The sequence below is a fragment of the Leopardus geoffroyi genome, chromosome B1, assembly GCF_018350155.1.
Source record: "Leopardus geoffroyi isolate Oge1 chromosome B1, O.geoffroyi_Oge1_pat1.0, whole genome shotgun sequence".
Taxonomy (NCBI): domain Eukaryota; kingdom Metazoa; phylum Chordata; class Mammalia; order Carnivora; family Felidae; genus Leopardus; species Leopardus geoffroyi.
The window spans coordinates 165,107,744-165,130,213 of NC_059327.1; the positions used below are offsets into that span (position 1 = coordinate 165,107,744).

Below are 22,470 nucleotides of genomic sequence, written 5' to 3' on the forward strand. Positions count from 1 at the left end.
CAATTTCCTCATCTCTAAAATGAGGGAGTTTGACTCAATGATTCTGAAGATGCCTTCTATAATTTGTGATTTGATCATAAGCTATCTTTGTTCCCAGAGTAATTTACTTACAATCCCAGTGGCTCATAAATGTTGCTGATACACCAGCTTTAAATTCACAGGCACTTGGAGTTGAAAGACATTTTAAAGAAACCGATGCCAAGATTATTAAGTGACTTGCCAAAGCCATGTAATTGCCTAAATCACAGCCAAGTATTTGGCTGGCCAATTTCCAGGCCAGTATTCTTATTTCAGAAAAGTAAAAACATAAAGTAAAAATAAAGCCAGTTGAAAGTTATTAATGTTTATACAAAGATGAAATACTTTGAATAATTTTTTTCAGGTACAATTTGCCTATGGAGAGTAATAATTAAAATTGTCCAGTTTATTACATACAGTAGGAAGTTGGTTCCTAAGAAGTCAATGATTGCGTAAAACTGCATTTTTAATCACTACAAGATATTTCCAGTTTGAGGAAATCATTGTCTCACCATCTATATTATGTGTTAGTTTGGCTTATTATTCAGCAAATATTTACTCCCTCGTACCTCCTGATGTGGGCAGAGCATTCTTCCCCTGAGGTCAGGCTGAAAGTGAGTTGGTGGTCAATGGGACAACAGCAGAGGTGATATGAAGACAGGCTTCAAATGCACTTATGTGCTTGGGTTTGCTCTCTTTTACCTCTGTATTGGTCAGGAATAGAGCTTCCCTAAGGAGCTGCTGCCCCTTCAGCCTGAGCCCCAGAATGAAAATACATGGAGCAGATCTAAGTTCATCCCACAGGAAGGAGCCAAGCCTGCATGGACATGTAACCTGATGCAGAGACACCCAAGTGAACACAGGTTAGTTCAATCAACCATCAGCTGATCTACAGACACATTGGCAAGAGTATATGATTGTTGTTTTCAGCCGTTGAGTTTGGGGCTATCTATTACATAGCAATAGCTGACTGATACACTTGTCTATTCCTATTAGCATACAAAAATAAATAAATAAATGAATCTCTTTATATTCCCTACAATTTATTCTCCAAATATCAGCCAGTGTGAATCAGATTATGTCATTCCTCTGCTTAATTTCCCTCTCCCACCCCATGACTTTTGATTGTTATTATAACAAAATCTAAACTTCTCATCCTGGACTCTTTAAAAGCTTTACATGCTCTGACATTATATTGCATCTCTCTCTCTCATTCATTCTCTGAAATAACACTAGCTGTCTTTTCAATCATTAATTCAACAGTTATTGAGTATCTACTGTCCGTGAGGCATTTTCTAGAAGCTGGGGATACAATGACGAATAACATAGAATTCCTGCTCTCATGTTTATTCTAATGAGGGGAAACAAACAAGTAAACTAATAACTACATATGTTGAGTTCCATGGAAAGCAGTAAAATTAGCATAAAGGAATTTTTTTTTTAATGAAGTGGACAAACCTCTCTGCTATGTATAAATGCAACAATCTTGAGGCAGTGATGTGCTTGAGGCTGACTGGGATGATGGAAGGGAGATGGCAAGAGATGAGGTGAAAGTGTGGTAGGGGGCAACATCAGGTGAAACGAGTCTTTAGATTAGTAGGTCCAAACTTGTCATTCTCCCTGTAAAATTCTACAATGGCTTCCTTTCTCCAAAATCCTCACCATAGTCTATCAGGGCATACAGGATGCTGCCTCCTGTTATCTAACCACATTCCCTGCAATTTTTTTTTGGTCCTGTTTCTTTCATAAACTAAATTCCTTCTCACCTTAAAGCTTTGTGACGTGTGCCTTAGCCTGGGTAGTGGCTGGCAAGCTAACTACTCCTCATTGAGCTCTTACTTGAAAATGGTACTTCCTTAGAAAGGCCTTCCTGCCTACCCACTCTAAAGAAACTTCTCACTTTCCATCATATCACCTTACTGCCCATCAAACAAACTTCTTCTCACAGCTTCATTATGGCTTTATAACAGCCTTGTAAATTCATATATCTATTTCTTTTTTAAAAATTCTTTTTTTGTTTAATGTTATTTATTTTTGAGAGAGCGAGTGAGCAAGCAGGGGAGGGGCAGAGAGAGAGGGAGACAGAGAATCACAAGCAGACTCCACACTGTTGGTGTAGAGATTGATGCAGGGCTCAAACTCATGAACCATGAAATCATGACCTGAATAAAAAATCAAGAGTTGGATGCTCAACCGACTGAGCCATCCAGGCACCGCTTTTAATTTACTCAACAAAATAATTGTTGAACACCTACCATGCAAGGCATCATGTTAGGTATTCATTTATTCAACACTTTGCAAATTCTTATTAAGCAATTCCTGTGTTCCAGGCCCTGCTCTAAGAACAGGTGAGATAGTGATCAACAAAACAGGTGAACAGGTCTCTGTTCCCCTGAAGCTGACTGACAACTTTAGTGAGAGAAAACTATCAGACAGGAACAAGGGGAGCAGAATAGGAATGAGAAATAATTTAGAGAAAATTTGGCACAGAATAAGAATGAGAAATTATTTTGAGCAGATATGGAAAGCAAGTCATAGTAATATATCTACATATAAACTCCATTAAGGCTGGGTAAAAAGACCATGATTTCAATTAACCAAAGTAAAATTGAGAAGACACTCTTGATGAAAGAAAAAAAATTAACCGAGATCTTACCACCATTGGTGTGTTTGGAAGCCAAGTACTGTAGGAGGACTGTTGTCCATCAAATCTCCTACATAACCCGCTGCTCTTTTCACACCTTACAATCTGTATATTACTAAAGTTACTAAAGCACTAAAGACAAAATCCTCCAGAAATTAAAAAAAGGCTTAAAGAATGAAGATGTAGGAAAGGAACTTAAAGGACAATATTGCAAAAAGGTACATTTATATCAGACAACAAAAGGAAACAAAAGGCATCCAAATTGGTAAGGAAGAAGTAAAACTTTCACTATTTGCAGATGACATGATACTGTATATAGAAAGCTCCAAAGACTCTACCAAAGAAACTACTAGAACTGATAATCAAATTCATTCAGTGAGGTCTTAGGATACAAAATCAACATACAGAAATCTTGTATTTCTACACACCAATAATGAAGCAGCAAAAAGAAAAATCAAGAAAAGAATCCCATTTACAATTGTACCAAAATAGTAAGATGCCAGGAATAAACCTAAGCAAAGAGGGGAAAGATCTGTACTCTGAAAACTGTAAAACACTGATGAAAGAAATTTAAAAGGACACGAAGAAATGGAAAAACATTGCATGCTCGTGGATTAGAAGAACAAAGATTGTTAAAATGTCAATCCTACCCAAAGCACTCTACACATTTAATGCAATCTCTATCAAAATACCAACACCATTTTTTAAGAACTAGAACAATCCTAAAATTTGTATGGAACCACAAAAGACCCCAAATAGCCAAAGTAACCTTGAAAAAGCAAAGCAAAGCAAAGCTAGAGGTATCACAGTTCTGGACTTCAAGTTATACTGCAAAGTCATAGTGATCAAAACAGTATGGTGCTGGCACAAAAATAGACACATAGTCAATAGAACAGAATAGAAACCCAGAAATAAATGCACAATTATATAGTTAATCAGTTTTTGACAAACCCGGAAAAATATGCAATGGGAAAAAGACTGTCCCTTCAACAAATGGTGTTGGGAAAACTGGATCACTTTCTTACCCATACACAAAAATAAATTCAAAATGGATTAAAACCCCAAATGTGAGCTGTGAAACCATAAAAATCTTAGAAAAGAACACAAGTAGTAACTTCTTTCACATTGGTCATAGAAAGTTCTTTCTAGATATGTCTTCTGAGGCAAGGGAAAGAAAAGCAAAAATAAACTATTGGGACTTCATTAAAATAAAAATCTGCACAGCAAAATAAACAGTCAAAAAACCTAAAAGATAACCTACAGAAGGGCACGTGGGTGGCTCAGTCGTTGAAGCAACTGACTCTTGATTTAGGCTCAGGTCATGATCTCATGCTCCTGAGATGGAGCCCCACATTGAGTTCCACACTGAGCATGGAGTCTGCTTGGGATTCTCTCTCTCTCTTTCCCTCTCTCCCTCCCTCTCACTATTCCTCCCTCACTCAGCATGAGCATGTACACTCTCTCTTTCAAAATAAATAAATAAACATTAAAAAAGAACAACCTACAGAATGAGGGATGATATTCGCAATGACATATCTGATAAAGGGCTAGTATCCAAAATATATAAAGAACTTATAAAACTCAACACTCCCCAAACAAATAATCCAATTAAAAAACAGGCAGAAGACATGAACAGATACTTCTCCAAAGAAGATACACAGATCATCAATAGATACATGAAAAGATGTTCATTATCACTTACCATCAGGGAAATGCAAATCAAAACTACAATGAGATATCAGAACTGTCAGAATGGCTAAAATCAACAACATAAGAAACAACAGGTGTTGGTGAGGATGGGGAGAAAAAGAAACCCTTATGTACTGTTGGTGGGAATGCAAACAGGTGCAGCCACTGTGAAACACAGTACGGAAGTTCCTCAAAAAGTTAAAATAGAATTACCCTACCATCCAGAATACAAAAACACTAATTCAAAGGGATACATGCACCCCTATGTTTATAGAAGCATTATTTACAATAGCCAAATTGTGGAAGCAGCCCAATTGTCAATCGATTGATGCATGGACAAAGAAGATGTGGTGTGTGTGTGTATAATATTGCTTAGCCATAAAAACAAATGAAATCTTGCCAATTGCAATGACATGGATGGAGCTAGGGAGTATAATGCTAAGTGAAATAAGTCAGAGACAAATACCATATGACGTCACTCATGTGGAACTTAAGAAACAAACAAGCAAAGGGGGCAAAAAAGAGGGACAAATCAAGAAACAGACTCTTAAGTATAGAGAACAAACTGATGGTTATCAGAGGGGAGAGGAGTGGGCAGATGGATGAAATAGGTGATGGGGATTAAGGAGTGCACTTGTGATGAGTACTAAGTGATACATGGAAGTGTTGAATCACCATATTGTAAACCTGAAACTAATATTACACTGTATGTTAACTACCTGGAATTAAAATAAAAACTTACAAAAATAAAAACAATTATGTATAGCCCATATTAAATATTAGACTAAACAATTTTGAGCATACTGTTTCCTGGAAAACGTTTAGTTGAGAATTTTAACTACCTTTAAGCACTCTTGAATTTTAGCACTTGGGAAATCTATGGAAGGCTGGAAAAACAACCTGTAAAAATCTGGAGGCAATCTTTTTTAGTGCAGTAGAAAAGCAGCTATCTATTACACAAAAAATAATTTTCCTGATAATAAACGTTGTGTTCACTTGGTGAAATTTTTAAAAAATTTGTAAATGTTTATTTATTTTTGAGAGAGAGACACAGAGAGACAGAGACAGCGTGTGAGTAGGGGAGGGGCAGAGAGAGGGAGACAGAATCTGAAGCAGGCTCCAGGCTCCCAGCTGTCAGCACAAAGCCCGATGTGGGGCTGGAATTCATGGACCATGAGATCATGACCTGAGCCAAAGTTGGATGCTTAACCAACTGACACACCCAGGCGCCCCCACTTGGTGAAATTTTGAGAAATGTTTATAACATAGAATTTTTTTAGAGTAAGATTTCAGAATCATTAAAATGAATACCACTGCATCCAACAGAGCCAGAAAATGGGGTCGGGCACCTACAGAAAAACAAAGGCCCAAAAAATTTTGTGCCTGGTTTGATCACTAATTATGAAACATTATTCAATTGGCTGGGCCTTGGTTTCTGTATCTGTAAAAAGGAGAAAATGACTACGTAATAAAATTCATAGAATTTAATTATGCGTGAAGATAAACTGATACATCTTTATGCAAACCCGTTTTGAAAATTTGAGATTATATACATGAATACGGGACATATCCTAATCAGTACAAGAGAGATACAGCCAGTCCTCAAAGAATACAGTTCCTTAATTTCTTCTTCTCAGAACCATGACAAACTGAATTAGCCCTAAAAACCATCTATGTCATTTTTTATTCTGCTAGCTGGCTGCACCCTGGAAAAGTGGTCCACTTGGTTAAAACTTTGAAAACCATTGGGTCCTCTCTATCTCCAGCTTATTGTCCCTACTGCCAAACCAGCTCAGAATTCTCAAGCAGAGGCCCTGGAATATATGGTTTGTCCTCCTTACAGCCCAGTCTTTCTGTCCTTTGTTTCCTTTATCACCTTCTACAGTCCCATGGTACACAATCTTCATGCAGTTGGTGCTTCATAGGTGACAGGTATATTTCTTACATTCTCTTTTCATGGTGTCATATTTTCATAGTAATAAGCCCCTATTGGCTGTTGGACTGAAATTGAGATCTGTGGAATATGTGACATAATATCAAAAACCTAAATTAAAAAAACCTTCATATGTATTATTTATTTACTTATGTACTTACTTACTTACTTATTATTTATAGAAAATTTTGGCTTAGAAGGTTTTTTGAAGCGTCTATGGTTTTAAGAGCCAAAACCAAGACATGGGGTCAACTTTTTCTTCATGGAAGCCCAAATGGAATATTCTAACCTCAGATCTCATGATGGACTCTTTGTCATTCAGGCCTCAGCTCAAATACAACTTTTTCTAAGGGGTGTTCCCTGAGTACCCAATCTAAGCACCCCCTACTCTCTCAAGACATTATCCATAACACTTACCACTCTTGTAATGTCCTTTTTTATTCATTTGTTTCTTGCATAGTATCAGCCTTGTACACAGTAAGCTGCATGCAAGGCTTTAACTACAGTCTAGCCTTAAAAACTGAGAACAAACTGAAGGCTGATGGGGGTGGGAGGGAGGGTAGGGTAGGTGATGGGTATTGAAGAGGGCATCTTTTGGGATGAGCACTGGGTGTTGTATGGAAACTAATTTGACAATAAATTTCATATAATAAAAATAAATAAATAAATAAATACATAAAAAAAAAAAAAAAACTAGAGTCTAGGACTAGACTGTCTTGTGAATCCCTTCATACCAGCACTTAGGTCAGTGCCTGGCACATGGGATTCTTGTTATTTGGATGACTGACTGACTGACTGAATGAATGAATGAAAAATTGAGACTCTACTCCATTTCAGGCCTTGAACTGTGTGTTTCCTATGTAATCTCACAACTGTAAACTGTATGAATTATTCCCAATTTATTGATGAAGACTCAAGGAGGTTAAGTCATAGCACAGAAGACTCATGCCAGAGCCCAATCTTTTCCCACCATTGACAAGGATTCTGATTTGTCTTTCCCACACAAATAGAATTCATCACAGGTACTAAGCATTGAGCTTGAGTATTTCTTGTTGGAACTAAAGGCATGAGCAAAGCAGGAAAAACACCTGTTCCTAGAGCAAGTGTAATTCACATACCCTTCTTACTTACAGATCCTTGGGTAAACAAGGGTGGATGTGTTATTAGCAGTCTGACTTACTGGTTTAGGAATTATTCAGACAAAGGTCACACAACCTGACTATCTAGGAAATAATTCCAGATCCAGCTGCTTTAGTAACCACTTCCAAAATCTCACCTTTTGACTAATTCCTGAATTGTTCAGGCGTTTTCTCTTTGTGTCCCTTCTCTCTCTTGCCGGGCATAGTTTTGATTAGCTCAGTGTCTCCCCCTCCAATTCCCCCCACCTAACGTCTTTTTAGTTCAAACTTCCCACATCAAAGATACTCACTCCGGAGGAGCCCAGAGGAGAGAAAAACCGGGAAATGCTCAGCAACTTTGGGAAGGTATTCTTACCACGCCCTTCAATCCTCCCCCTTCCTGTCCATACCAGGTAATTTAGAAATCAGCGTTCCCCTAGACACCTTGAAAGCTGGCACGTCGGTTGAGGCACACCCTTCCTGTCCTGTGGCATGCCCTCAGGTATTCCGGTCCCTACTTCTGTCCCAGCTCACACGCGCCTTCTGTACTGAGACTTCAGAAAGCCTGCCAGTGTTGTAAACAGCTGGCAAAGGGCAAGTGGCGTCCTCGCCCAGCGATTTTTCAGGATTCGAGTGGGGGCCGAAACCCCAGCAGTAACAAGCCTACAAATCACTGCGCCCGGTTCCCGGTCTCCTCTTCTGTTGGGCTCTCGCCTTACGCAGCCAAGAGGTGGCTGCACAGCGAGCCAGACGCGAGGCTAGCAGGGTTGCAGAAGTGTTCATCTCGAAGACAGAGGAGAGAGGTGGACGGCCCAGGCGGGTCCGGCGCCCTCCCCCGAGGTCCAGGGCGCCTGACCTTCCACCGTGTGTGACCCTCTCGGAGCCAGCGCAGGGCGCCACAACAGACTCCCGTCCCGTCCCCGGGCACGCCCTCTGCCCACCGGATGACTTCGACCGCGGACTCTGGAAGAGTCTTTCTCAGACGAGACTCAAGAATCTTCCCACAGCACCCTGAATTTCCCCGTCCCGACACTCGGCACGCTGTAATTTACGTGGACCAGAGGGAGAGCCAAGTTTAGGTCTTTTTCGACTCAGGCTTTCCCAGAGCCTGGCTTATTATAGGCACCAATAAATATTTATTGACTGGCTGACTGGCTGAAAGACCGAATGCGTAAACTCAAGAATGAATGCGTAACGAGCTGGTGTATTCGTGTCTTTTCCCCACAAGTACCCGGGACCGCCCACCCGGTCTCATCACTACCCAGATGCCAGATCCCTCGGCTCGGGGACAGACACTCACCTTCCCGGCAGGGCTCTCCAGGCGGCAGCCTCACCTGTGCCCCCATGGCCCCCAGACGGGGCTTCCCGGAGCAGGCGTCGCTCCTCCTCCACCTGGGCCTTTCCTCCTCCCCCGGGACCCGCGATGGGGCGGAGCTGCAGGGTCTGGAACTGGCGCGCACTGACTCCGCCCCCGGGCAGCCTCAGCCAATGTGACTGGAGCCTCCTCGCGAGCCACGCCCCCGAGATATGAAGTTGGGAGCCGGCTCCTAGCTTGCAGATCCTGGTCCCTCTGGCTGGCGGGAACGCCACCTGCCGCTGTGGTCGGAGGCTGGAGCCGCGCAGCCGGGAAGCACAGACACACCTCACAGGGTAAAGACGTCTCAGGGAGTGTGGAGGCCGCCGAGCCAACTCTCCCGGAATTTAGTGGAGAAAAGACTGTGCGTAGGGCCCCTTCTGGCCGCTTAGGCGGTACAAATGTGTTTTTGAGGGCCCTGCTTCGGACGTTAGAGGCTTTGTAAGGAAGTTGCTGACCACTAGGATTCTGCTCTAATCACCATGCTAAAGTTGATTCTAGTAGATTTTGCCCTTGTGGTGCTATCAAATTCTCCCTGCGGTCCCTCGGCTACAAACTCCTGGTCCCCCCAACACCGTTTTCTAAGTCGTGTAGTTATTTGCAATAAACGCTAAAGAAGAAGCAATGTTCAAACTGAAAAGACTTATTCCCACAAAATAGTAATAGCTAACATTTATGATATTCTTGTTTTACCATGCATGTGTATACATTAACTCATTATATCTCACAACCTAGTCTATTAATACCTAGTTTTTACTGATGAGGGATCAGATGCAAAGAGCGAAGTTAAGTAACTTAACCAACTAGTTACTGGAAGGCTTGGTAGCAGGTCATTATGCAACACCAAATGGATATAATTCCTGCTAGAGCCCTCACCACAGAAATGGGGTGCCTCTGTGCTCGGGGACTTCAGCAATGAAGAAAAGTCCTTTTTGTCTGCTCACCTTGCCTTTGCCCTAGGTAGTGTAAACAGCACTATTATTTTTATTGACTCAGACTTTTATAGCAGCGGCCTCAATCTTGCTTTTCTTGTTCTTAGGCTGATGAACGAAGAGTTAAGAACAATCAGTTTACCAATACAGGGCCCACACTTTCACATGTGGATGGCTTAGTGGAGAAGGAATAGCATAGGGAGGGGAATAGGGGAAAGTTGGAAGGGAAGGACATTTATGCCAAATTTGGAGAACAGCCTTTAAAGCTTAGATTTCTATTTAAACGTATTGTTTTATATGTATTGGGGGTGCCTGGGTGGCTCAGTCAGTTAAGCTTTTGACTTCAGCTCAAGTCATGATCTCCAGGTCTGTGAGTTTGAGTCCCAACTTGGGCTCTGTGCTACCTAACAGCTCAGAGCCTGACACCTGTTTCGAATTCTGTCTCCATCTCTCTCTGCCCCTCCCCCACTCAAGCTCTGGCCCTCAAAAATGAATAAATGTTAAAAAAAATTTTTTTTAATTTAAACATTTTGTTTGAACATAAGATTGAAAAATTTGCCTTTATTGATGATAATAGTAACTGTTATCTAGAGTATTACTTATTATTTATTTAACTAGCACCAATATAGCATTTATGTGAACAAGCACTATTCTAAGCATTTATAAATATTTGCTTTTTAAATGATCACAATGCATAGATACTATTATGAATCCCTACATTATAGATAAGGAAAGGGAGGCACATAGAAATTAAATAACTTGCTTATGGATATGTAACTGATAAGTGGTAGAGATGAGATGCTAACTAATGAAGTCTGGCTTTAGAACCTATGCTCTTAACCCATTTGCTCATTGGATATTTTTTGAAAAAAAAAAACACTGAAAAATGTACCATTGAGATTTCTTTTTTTTTTTTCTTTGAGAGAGAGAGAGAGAGCACATGAGGGAGGGAGAGGGGCAGAGGGGGAGACAGAGAGACAGAGAGAGAGAGAGACAGAGAGAGAGAGAGAGAGAGAGAGAGAGAATCCTAAGTAGGCTCCATGCTCAGCATGAAGCTGGACATGGGTATCGATCCCATGACCCTGGGATCATGACCTGAGGTGAAATCAAGTCGGTCCCTTAGCTGACTGAGCCACCCAAGTGTGCCCAAGATGATTTCTTATGAAAATCAAATCCAGTTTCTTATTAAAAAAAATAAATAAATTATTTATTTATTTATTTTAAGAAAGAGAGTGAACAGGAAAGGGGCAGAGAGAGAGGGAAAGAGAATCCCAAGCAGGGTCTGTGCGGTCAGTGCAGAGCCCCACCCCGGGTTCAGTCTTCAGAACTGTGAGATTATGACCTGAGCCGAAATCAAGAGTTGGATGCCTAGCCAACTCAACCACCCAGGCGCCCCTCTCGTTTCTTATTAAGGTCTATTTTAGATAGGAGGCACTTTGCTGTACTTCTCGCTTTTCAGTTCTGAAAATAAGGAGAAAAACACTCAGAAAAAAAAAAAATTAACCTTATTAAAGATCCTTGTTTTCTCAGCTTAATTGTTGCCTAGCAGAACTTTATATTTTCCTTCACTGCCTATTTCCAGATGATTTTGGATTTATGCAGTTACAGCACCATGGGCTGTCCTGAGTGACATTAACTTTGGGGATTTTTATTCTCAACAAAAAACACGGTGTTTATGTAACCAAAAGAAGAACATCAAAAAAGTCTCCAACTGGCCCACTGTACAACTCTGGGAAAATTCCTCTTCTGACTCAAAACTTAAGAAAATGAGATCCTCTAAAATGTCAGCTCCTGTGTTATTGGTCTTTGTTTAAAATGGAAAAAAACCCCACTATTTTTAAGTGTTTATTTATTTTTGAGAGAGACAGAGAAAGACAGAGACAGAGACAGAGGGTGAGCAGGGGAGGGGCAGAGAGGGAGACCCAGAATCTGAAGCAGGCTCCAGGCCCCCAGCTGTCAGCGTGGGCTGATGCGGGGATCGATATGAGGCTCAAACCCACAAACCAGGAAATCATGACCTGAGTAGAATTTGGACGCTCAACTGACTGAGCCACCCAGGCGCCCCTGTGTTACTGACCTTTGTGCTAAGTTGCTTAGACTCAGTAGTGGTGGTCAAAATAATGAGTCATCAGTAGAGCCTCAAGGCTTCCAAGGACAAGGACACAGGTTCTGTGAGCAGCAGAGGCTAGGAGGGTTCCTATCCTGTGAAGCTTTAACCTCTCAGCTGCTACATTGTGGAGAGATCTGAGGTTTCTGGAGCAGGGAAGGCATGACAGGCCGGAAGAATGGTGTCCCTGCAGGGGGCTTGCAACTATCTGCAGTAATGTTATGTCTTGCCTAGCACTGTGCCAAGCCTACAGTGGAGAATTCGTGGTCCCTTATTTTTTTTCTCAATTAGTCTATCTAGGAGGTTTTCAATTTTATTAATCATTCTAAGAACCAACTGCTACTTTTATTGGTTTTCTTTACTGATTTTTAAAATTTCATTGGCGGGGCGCCTGGGTGACTCAGGTGGTTAAGCGGCCGACTTCGGCTCAGGTCATGATCTCACGGTCGGTGACTTGGAGCCCCTCGTCGGGCTCTGTGCTGACAGCTCAGAGCCTGGAGCCTGTTTCAGATTATGCGTCTCCCTCTCTCTGACCCTCCCCTGTTCATGCTCTGTCTCTCCCTGTCTCAAAAATAAATAAAACGTTAAAAAAAAAATTTTTTTTTAAATAAAATTTCATTGGCTTCTGCTTTTATTATTATTATGTATTCATATTGTATTTATTATATATATTTATTATTTTTACTTCTTTCCTTCGACACTGACTTTAATCTGCTGTTCCTCCCCTAGTTTCTAGGGTGGAAACATAGATCGTTTATTTTAAACCTTTATTCCTTCTAATTTAAGCATTTAAAACTAATTTGCCTCCAAATACTGGTTTAGCTGCATGCAGCAAATTTTGGTATGTTGTGTTTTTATCATTTAGTTCAAAGTATTATGTATGTACGTATTTATTTAATGTTTATTTTATTTTTGAGAGAGAGAGAGAGAGCAGGGAAGAGGCAGAGAGAGACGGAAACAGAGAATCTCAAGCAGGCTCTGAGCCGTCAGCTCAAAGCCTAATGTGAGGCTCAAACCCACAAACCTTGAGATCATGACCTGAGCTGAAATCAGGAGTCAGAGGCTCAACCAACTGAACTACCCAGGTGCCCTTTTAGTTCAAAGTATTTTAAAACTTTCCTAGTGATTTCTTCTTTGACCATTGGGGATTTAAGAGTGTGTTGCTTGATTTCCAAATATTTGGAGATTTTCCAGACATCCTTCTATTATTGATTTCTGATTTAATTCTGTTTTGGACACAGAATATATTCAGTATACTTACAGTCCTCTGAAATTTATTAAGATTTGGTTTATGGCTCAGCATACAGCCTATGTTGGTAAATGTTCCAAGTAAGATTAAAAAAGATTTTGTATTCTGCAGTTGTTGGATACAGTGTTACATAAATGTCAATTAGGTTAAATTGGTTGCTCAAAATCTAGTTTATTATGGCTTTTTACATTTGTTCTATCAATTACTGAGAAAGAAGTGTTAAAACCACCTGTAATTGTGAACTTGGCTATAAATTTAGTGATGTCACTTTTTGTTTTATGAATTTTTGAAGTATTGTCATTAGGTGTACATATAGGTAGGATTATTATGCTTTCTTAATAAATTGACACTTTTATCATTATTAAATGTTCTTGTTTATTTCTAGTAATACTTTTTAAAAATTTTATTTTTAATTTTTTAAAATTTACATCCAAATTAGTTAGCATATAGTGAAACAATGATTTCAGGAGTAGATTCCTTAATGCCCCTTACCCATTTAGCCCATCCCCCCTCCCACAACCACTCCAGCAACCCTCAGTTTGTTTTCCATATTTATGAGTCTCTTCTGTTTTGTCGCCCTCCCTGTTTTTATATTATTTTTGTTTCCCTTCCCTATGTTCATCTGTTTTGTCTCTTAAAGTCCTCATATGAGTGAAGTCATATGATTTTTGTCTTTCTCAGACTGACTAATTTCACTTAGCATAATACCCTCCAGTCCCATCCACGTAGTTGCAAATGGCAAGATTTCATTCTTTTTGACTGCCGAGTAATACTCCATTGTGTGTGTGTGTGTGTGTGTGTGTGTGTGTGTGTGTGTGTATATATATATACCACATCTTCTTTTTCCATTCATCCATTGATGGACATTTGGGCTCTTTCCATACTTTGGCTATTGTCGATAGTGCTGCTATAGACATGCGGGTGCATGTGTCCCTTCGAAACAGCATACCTGTTTCCCGGTGGATAAATGCCTAGTAGTGCAATTGCTGGGTCATAGGGTAGTTCTATTTTTAGTTTTTTGAGGAACCTCCACACTCTTTCCAGAGTGGCTGCACCAACTTGCATTCCCACCAACAATGCAAAAGAGATCCTCTTTCTCTGCATCCTTGCCAACATCTGTTTTTGTCTGAGTTGTTAATGTGAGCCATTCTGACAAGTGTAAGGTGGTATCTCATTGTGGTTTTGATTTGTATTTCCCTGATGATGAGTGATGTTGAGCACTTTTTCATGTGTCAGTTGGCCATCTGGATGTCTTCTCTGGAGAAGTGTCTATTCATGTCTTTTGTCCATTTCTTCACTGGATTATTAGTTTTTTGGGTGTTGAGTTTGATAAGTTCTTTATAGATTTTGGATACTAACCCTTCATCTGATATGTCATTTGCAAATATCTTCTCCAATTCTTTCAGTTGCCTTTTAGTTTTGCTGATTGTTTCCTTTGCTGTGCAGGAGCTTTTTATTTTGATGAGGTCCCAGTAGTTCATTTTTGCTTTTGTTTCCCTTGCCTCCAGAGATGTGTTGAGTAAGAAGTTGCTGTGGCCAAGATCAAAGAGGTTTTTGCCTGCTTTCTGATCGAGGATTTTGATGGCTTCCTGTCTTGCATTGAGGTCTTTCATCCATTTTGAGTTTATTTTTGTGTATGGTGTAAGAAAGTGGTCCAGGTTAATTTTTCTGCATGTCACTGTCCAGTTTTCCCAACACCACTTGTTGAAGAGACTGTCTTTATTCTATTGGATTCTTAACTGCTTTGTGTCAAAGATTATTTGGCCATATGTTTGTGGGTCCATTTCTGGGTTCTCTATTCTGTTCCATTGATCTAAGTGTGTGTTCTTGTGCCCGTACCATACTGTCTTCATGATTAAAGCTTTGTAGTATAGCTTGAAGTCCAGGATTGTGATGCCTCCTGCTTTGGTTTTCTTTTTCAAGATTGCTTTGGCTCTTCGGGGCCTTTTCTGGTTCCATACAAATTTTAGGATTGCTTGTTCTTGCTCTGTGAAGAATGCTGGTGTTATTTTGATAGGGATTGCATTGAATACGTAGATTGCTTTGGGTAGTATCGACATTTTAACAATATTTGTTCTATCCAGGAGCATGGAATATTTTTCCATTTTTTTGTGTCTTCTTCAATTTCTTTCATAAGCTTTTGATAGTTTTCAGTGTATAGATTTTTCACCTCTTTGGTTAGATTTATTCCCAGTTATTTTATGGTTTTTTGTGCAACTGTAAATGGGACTGATCCCTTGATTTCTCTTTCTGTCACTTCACTGTTCGTGTATAAGAATGCAACCGATTTCTGTGCATTAATTTTATGTCCTGCAACTTTGCTGAATTCATGAATCAATTCTAGCAGTCTTTTCTAGTAATATTTTTGATTTGAATTTACTTTGTCTGATATTAATATAGCTAAACTGTTTTATTACTAGAATTTACATGTTATGTATTTTTCTGCCTCTTTATCTCTAACTTATTGTTAATTTTTTTTTTAACTTTTGAGAGAGAGAGAGAGCGCACATGTACGAGTGGGAGAGAGGAATGGGGGGTGGAGAGAGAGAGAGAGAGAGAGAAGCTCAAGCAGGTTCCACACTAAGCTCAGAGGAGGTATGTATGTATGCATGTATGTATGTATGTATGTATGTATGTATTTAGAGACAGAGAGAGAGCATGCGGGTGGGGTGAGGGGGCAGAGGGAGAAAGAGAATCTCAAGCAGGCTCCACGTTGTCAGCATGGAACCCCTCTCGGGGCTCAATCTCATGACCCTGGGATCATGGCCCCAGCCAAAATCAAGACTTCGGCGCTTAACCCACTGAGCCACCCAGGTGCCCGAAGAAATGTTTTAAATATAAAGATAAGTTAGAGGGTGCCTGGGTGGCTCAGTGGGTTAAGTGATATTCAGCCCCACTGACAACGTGACTGCTTGAGATTCTGCTTGAGAGCCTGCTTGAGATTCTCTCTCTCCCCCTGTTCCTTCACCAGCTTGCATGTGCTCTTTCTCAAAGTAAATAAATACACTTAAAAAAAAAAACATTGTTTATAAATGACATAAAGATGCATCTTATTTTATTCTACCAAAGACTTGAGAAGACCCCTTTACAAATTTCTGGAGCTTTTTCTCTGCACAGCTTCCTTCTCACTGGTACTCTGTTTTGCATATTCTAGACACTTTGGTCTCCAAGATTGTAATTCAGACTCCTCAATTAAGCAAGAGCATTGGGCTGTGCCTGATTTCCTTTTTCTTGTGTCACAATTCTGAAATTGCCTCTGGGCAGGGTTCAACTCATTTCCCCACCCCCCACCCCCCACTTCTTTCAAGTATCACACTCCTGTGCTGCCTGTTGTCCAGTATTTTGAAGATAGTTGTTTCATATCTTTTGTCCAGTTTGGAGTCAAGCTACTTTTTCATGAGCAAAAACTAAGATCTATAGTATAGGTGATTTGTAGGAGCCAAATGCAATGTTTGAACATGATATTTAAATTTATTATTTCTTTCTGAATCTAAGTATCATATTATGAGTTGTGTTGACAAACAGTACAAAGATTGCTCATATAAGAAATTAACAAAATGATCTAAACTCTACCATGACTCAAAAAGTATTATCTAACTTGAGTGCATTACTTACCTCGACTCTTAGCTTGTTAGGGGCTGTAACTGGGACCTGGTATCTGCTCTTGTCGCCTGAACCTGCTAACCCGTAGCCACTATGCATGACTATATTTCCATCGACATTCGTCAGGCTGGTGTCCAGATTGGTAATGCTTGCTGGTAGCTCTATTGCCTGAAACACAGCATCCAACTCAATGGCCAGATGCTAAGTGACAAGACCATTATGGGGAGGAGGAGATGACTCCTTTAACATTTGCTCAGTGAGACAGGTGCTGGAAAGCATGTGCCCAGGGCAGTGTTTGTAGACCTGGAACCCACAGTCATTGATGAAGTTTGCACTGGCACCTCCCACCAGGTTTTCCACCCAAAGTAGCTCATCACAGGTAAGGATAATGCTGCCTATAGCTACGCCCAAGGGAACTACACCACTGACGAGGAGAACATTGACCTTGTCTTGGACTGAATTGGGAAATTAGCTGGCCAGTGCCCAGGTCTTCAAGGCTTCTTGGTTTTCCACAGCTTTGGAGGGGGAACAGGCTCTGGGTTCATCTCCCTGATAATGGAACATCTGTTTGTCAATTATGGAAAGAAATTCAAGCTGGATTTCTCCATTTACCCAGCCCCTGAATTTTCCATAGCTGTAGTTGAGCCCTATAACTCCATTCTCACTACTCATACCACCCTGGAGCACTGTGATTGTTCCTTCATGGTAGACAACGAGGCCATGTATGACATCTGCCATAGAAAGTGCAATATTGAACACCCAACCTACACTAGCTTCATTGCCTTATTAGCCAGAGTGTGTTTCCGTCACTGCTTCCCTCAGATTAGATAGAGCCCTGAATGTTGATCTGACAACATTCCAGACCAACCTGGTGCCCTATTCTTGCATCCACTTCCCCTACCCACAAATACTCCTGTCATCTCTGCTGAGAAAGCCTACAATGAACAGTTTTCTGTAGCAGAGGTCAACAATGCATGCTTCAAACCAGCCAACCAGGTGAAATGTGCCCTTTGGCATGGTAACTACATGGCTTTCTGCCTGTTGTACCATGGCAATGTGTTCCCAAAGGTGTCAATGCTGCCATTGCCACCATCAAGACCAAGCATTCCATCCAGTTTGTGGGCTCGTGCAGCACTGGCTTCCAAGTTGGCATTAATTACCAGCCTGTGGTACCTGGTGGAGACCTGGCCAAAGTACAGAGAGCTGTGTGCAGGCTGAGCAACACCAGAGCCATTGCTGAGGTCTGATCTTGTCCGGACCACAAGTTTGACCTGATGTATGCCAAGCGTGCTTTTGTTCAGTGGTATACGGGTGAGAGTATGAAGGAAGGAGAGTTTTCTGAGACCTGTGAGGACACGGCTGCCCCTGAGAAGGATTATGAAGTGGGTGTGGATTTTGTTGAAGGAGAGAGTGAAGAAGAAGGGGAGGAACATTAATTACCATTCCTTTCAGCCCTGAAGCATGTCCCTCTCGGAACTTCAGCTTCCACATTAGCTGAAAGCTTTCTGGTTAGATTGTCTTCACTTTTCACTGCGATCATGTCTTACTTTTCCTTGTGTACCTGTAAGATTTGTCCATCATACCTCAAAGTAAGAAAGAAAGAAAAAAAAGTGTTATTTCATTTGGCCATACTGTCAATAGAACACAAATAATGTAAAATCTTGATTGTTATAAGGCACTTAGTAATTTTTCTGAAAAGGCAGGAAAATAAATTATGTGTAATATGTAATAACTTATCATTTAGGTGTATCTTTATTTTGTTACTGATATGAATATCCCTGGCCCATCAATAGACCAACCCAGACACGTGCAATGATTAAATCTAGTTGTCTTTGAAATTTTGCCAAGTTTCAGTAATATTATAACAATCATTTTATAGATTTGATTTTTTTTCAAATTAAAAAAATTTTTTTTACATTTATTTATTTTTTTGAGGGAGTGAGACAGAGTGCGAGCGGGGGAGGGGCAGAGAGAGAAGGACACACAGAATCTGAAGCAGGCTCCAGGCTCTGAGCAAGCGTTCGGCCGATGTTCGAACCCAATGCAGGGCTCGAACCCACGAACCATGAGACCATGCATGACCTGAGCTGAAGTCAGATGCTCCACCGACTGAGCTACCCAGGCGCCCCTAGGGATTTGATTTTTGTTACAAAGGTATATTTTTCAAGGTGAAGACAAAACACATTTTATTTAATACTTCATTAACTTGATTCTTAGGCATGTGGTATGTAGGCCTCTATTCGTTCTCTTTCCTCAGTCCTGCTGATGGTAGTGGTGGGCCTGTGGGAGAAGCAACCAAATTAAAAAAGTTAGGTATCAGGGGTGCCTGGGTGGCTTAAGCCAGATGGTTAAGCATCTGACCTGGGCTCAGGTCGGCTCAGGTCGGCTCAGGTCACCTCAGGTCGGCTCAGGTCACCTCAGGTCATGGTCTCATGGTTTGTGGGCTCGAGCCCCACATCGGGCTCTTTGCTGTCAGTGCAGAGCCAGCTTCGGATCCTCTGTTTCCTTTTCTCTCTGCCCCTCCCCTGCTCACACTCTCCCTCTCTCTCTCAAAAATAAAATAAGGAAAAAAGTCTTTAAAAAGAAAGTTAGGTGTCATATAGATGATTTGGTTTATCTGAGAAAGCTGAATCCAAAGCCAGTTGTGGGAAGGGCAATAAGCAACCATATTTCCACTGTAGCGTCTGCAAAAATCCCGACGTATTTAAAGCACAAAGTTACAAAATATGAAATGTTTTCATATTTACCTAAAAGACTTAAAATCCTCTGGTACAACCATACACTTTTCCAGGATAGATTCATTCCTACTCTGAATTCTTTGAGCCTTTCTATATCTAATTATATCGTTTACCTAGAAATTTGACACTCTGACAGTACTAATTAACAGTGAGCATCAGGAGCTATTTGTCAGTAAAATAATAACAATAATTATATAATTGAGGACCTTATTTATGCCAGACATTGTGGGAAGTCTTAATGCGATTACCTCAAATTAGCATAACCTGGTAAAAAGAATCCCTCCCATTCCGCTGATAAAACACAACATAAAGAAAATAAACATTTTCTTTATTTTAAATCGCATAATTATTTACGTGGGGATTTTGTAATTTCAGTTACTATAGAAGGAGGGTAGACAGTAGACACACAGTAATGAAAAGCACAGACAGTGCCTGCCACCGTGGAATTTGCAGTTCTTGGAAGACACACATTAAACAATGAATTACATGACATTTAATGTATAGGGTTAATTGAAGAGACATCACTGACCACTCTGGCTAAAAGTCTTGGTGTGCTGGAAGACAGACTATGAAATCTTTAATAATTTGGGGTCAAGAGCCAGAATCCCTCAAATCACATGATTTTTGAGATGAAAATACCAGAGTCAATGTCATGCAAATGAGCAGCTGTGGTTAGAGGCAGTTTAAATAGGATTATAAAGATTAGAGGGAGCTGACAAAGCAAGACTGGGAACCAAACTAAAAGTAGCCTACTAAAACAGATAATCCAATGTGGCTATGTTCTTTCCACCAGTCAAGGTTACTGCGGGTCCCAGGAAGAGAAATCCATTGATAGACTAGGTCAAGCTAATCACATTGGAGGGGGAAACAAAACAAAATAAAATCAAACACACTCTTACCCTTTTTAGCCTGAGTAAATTGGAAAAATATCCTAGTATGTATGTTTTATATATGAAAACAACATTCCTACTTACCTTCCATTTCAGCAGAGATAATTTTCCCCTGGCAGCCTTCCAGTCTAGCTCCTTTTCTCCCCAAATCTTAGGGCTCCTTGTAAGTGCTTCCTCAGCTCCTGAGCACCTTGTATTATAAGCATCTCTTCTTTTGCCTGTCTCTCTCCTGTGTACTGTCTCCAGGAAAAAGGCTTGTTTATTATGCTCCCAAACCTTAGAACAGTGCCCAGCACAGTGTGGTGCTTAGAAATTACATGTTCAATGAACAAATAAACACTTGGACTAATTCTATGCCTTTATGAAGGATTATTATTTCACATTGTTAAGTGCTCTACACATAAATTACAGTTTTTTTTATTAAAAAAAAAAAGAATGGGGCGCATGGGTGGCTCAGTTAAGCGTTCGACTGTTGGTTTTGGCTCAGATCATGATCTCACAGTTTGTGAGTTCAAGTCCTGCATCAGTGTTGAGCCTGCTTGGGATTCTCTGTCTCCCTCTCTCTCTCTGCCCCTCCCCTGCTCACCCTCTATCTCTCTTTCTAAAATTTTTTTTTTTCAACGTTTATTTATTTATTTATTTTTTTTGGGACAGAGAGAGACAGAGCATGAATGGGGGAGGGGCAGAGAGAGAGGGAGACACAGAATCGGAAACAGGCTCCAGGCTCTGAGCCATCAGCCCAGAGCCCGACGCGGGGCTCGAACTCACGGACCGCGAGATCGTGACCTGGCTGAAGTCGGACGCTTAACCGACTGCGCCATCCAGGCGCCCCTCAAAATAACTAAATAAATAAACTAAAAAAAAAATGAATTACTTATTTGGTCACACTTACTAGAATTATATAATAAATTATTTAGAAAGAAGGTATAAATAATAGCTCTACAGCTTTACATAAGGCAGTTATTTAATGGCTGCGTGTACCTTTCTATCGAAGTCCCATTACAACATATGGAGGACAGGTGAGGCTTAAGCAAAATGCTTCAAAGCTCCCGCTTAGGTGCAGTCCGAGGGCTTAGAGGAAAGGGAAAGAGCGGGAGCACACATTTATTGCGTATACCAAACGGGTGTATGCTCTATAACCATGCTCCTTTTATTTTCACAAAAACCTAATGGAGTAGGCATTACACTTTCATTTTACAGATAAGGGAATTGAAGCTCAGAAAGATGAAGTCATTTTCTCTACGCAACTACTACGCATCATCCCAAGAATCAGTAACATTCATTTCATCCTTAATTATAGTTTTGGAATGGAAAGGTACAAGAAGGAAGTGTAAGAGCTGGTGAAAAGAAAGGTGCATTGAAGACGAAACAAATGAATCATTCCAAAGAGTAAAGAATTTTGTGTGGGGGGAGGGGGAGGGAGAGAGGAGAAAGAAGGAGAGGGAGAGGGACAGGGAGAGAGAGAGACATTTGACGAGGACAGAAGCAGGAAAATGTTTACCCTTTGCCCAGAAGGCTGACCTAAAGCCTGCATAGTTCGGATGAGGATCAAATATGTTCTGTTTGCTACATTCTTTAAGGGTCTCACCACTGCCTCACCAATAGTTAATATTGAACTGAGTGATAAGCGCCAGAGGAATCTTACAAAAGTAGTTTTAGGAGTAGAAATGCAAAGAAATTTGAAGACATTTTTGTCATCTGATACTCTCTGCATGCCTCCTTCCCTTTGGTTACTAAGCAAGTATATAACCACCAACCTCACACAGCAAAAAGTCCTGTCCCTGTACTACTTAAATAAACTTACTAAGTTGAGCCATAAATGTCTCAAGAATTTTTTTGTGATTGTTGTCCTCAATGACCTCGCGTTAAGATTCATTGGGGCAAGAGCTATTTTATAATTATAACAAATTCTATGAAGTTTCATGATGTCAACCAGGAGTTAAGCTGGCAGGAGGAAGAAAGGTTTGTTAGAATGATTGTTCCAACTATTTAGTTCATTAAGTCATTTGATGAAGTTTCAAGTAAGAAACAATCCATAAGAAAATGAATATTCTGTGGAGATATATGGGAACAAATTCCCAATCTGGTCATCTTGTTTTATTTTTAGGTATATTTATTTTAGTTATATCTTTCACATGTGAGATAGGATTAGAAAAAGATTGCTCTAATTAAACCTAGTATATTTCTTAACCAAA

General features: G+C 40.5%; 1 protein-coding gene and 1 pseudogene across 1 annotated transcript in view; one reads left to right on the forward strand and one right to left on the reverse strand.

Annotated features, from left to right (window-relative positions):
- NIPAL1 (NIPA like domain containing 1) overlaps nucleotides 1–8,818 on the reverse strand; it is a 30,300-nt gene extending 21,482 nt beyond the window's left edge. The window contains exon 1 of the mRNA XM_045474146.1: nucleotides 8,703–8,818. Within this exon, the coding sequence (XP_045330102.1) occupies nucleotides 8,703–8,748 (46 nt within the window). The 5' untranslated portion in view covers nucleotides 8,749–8,818. The remainder of the gene's footprint in view (nucleotides 1–8,702) is intronic.
- Nucleotides 8,819–16,684: 7,866 nt separating this feature from the next.
- Nucleotides 16,685–18,192, forward strand: LOC123583506 (annotated as a pseudogene).
- The last annotated feature ends 4,278 nt before the right edge of the window (nucleotides 18,193–22,470 follow it).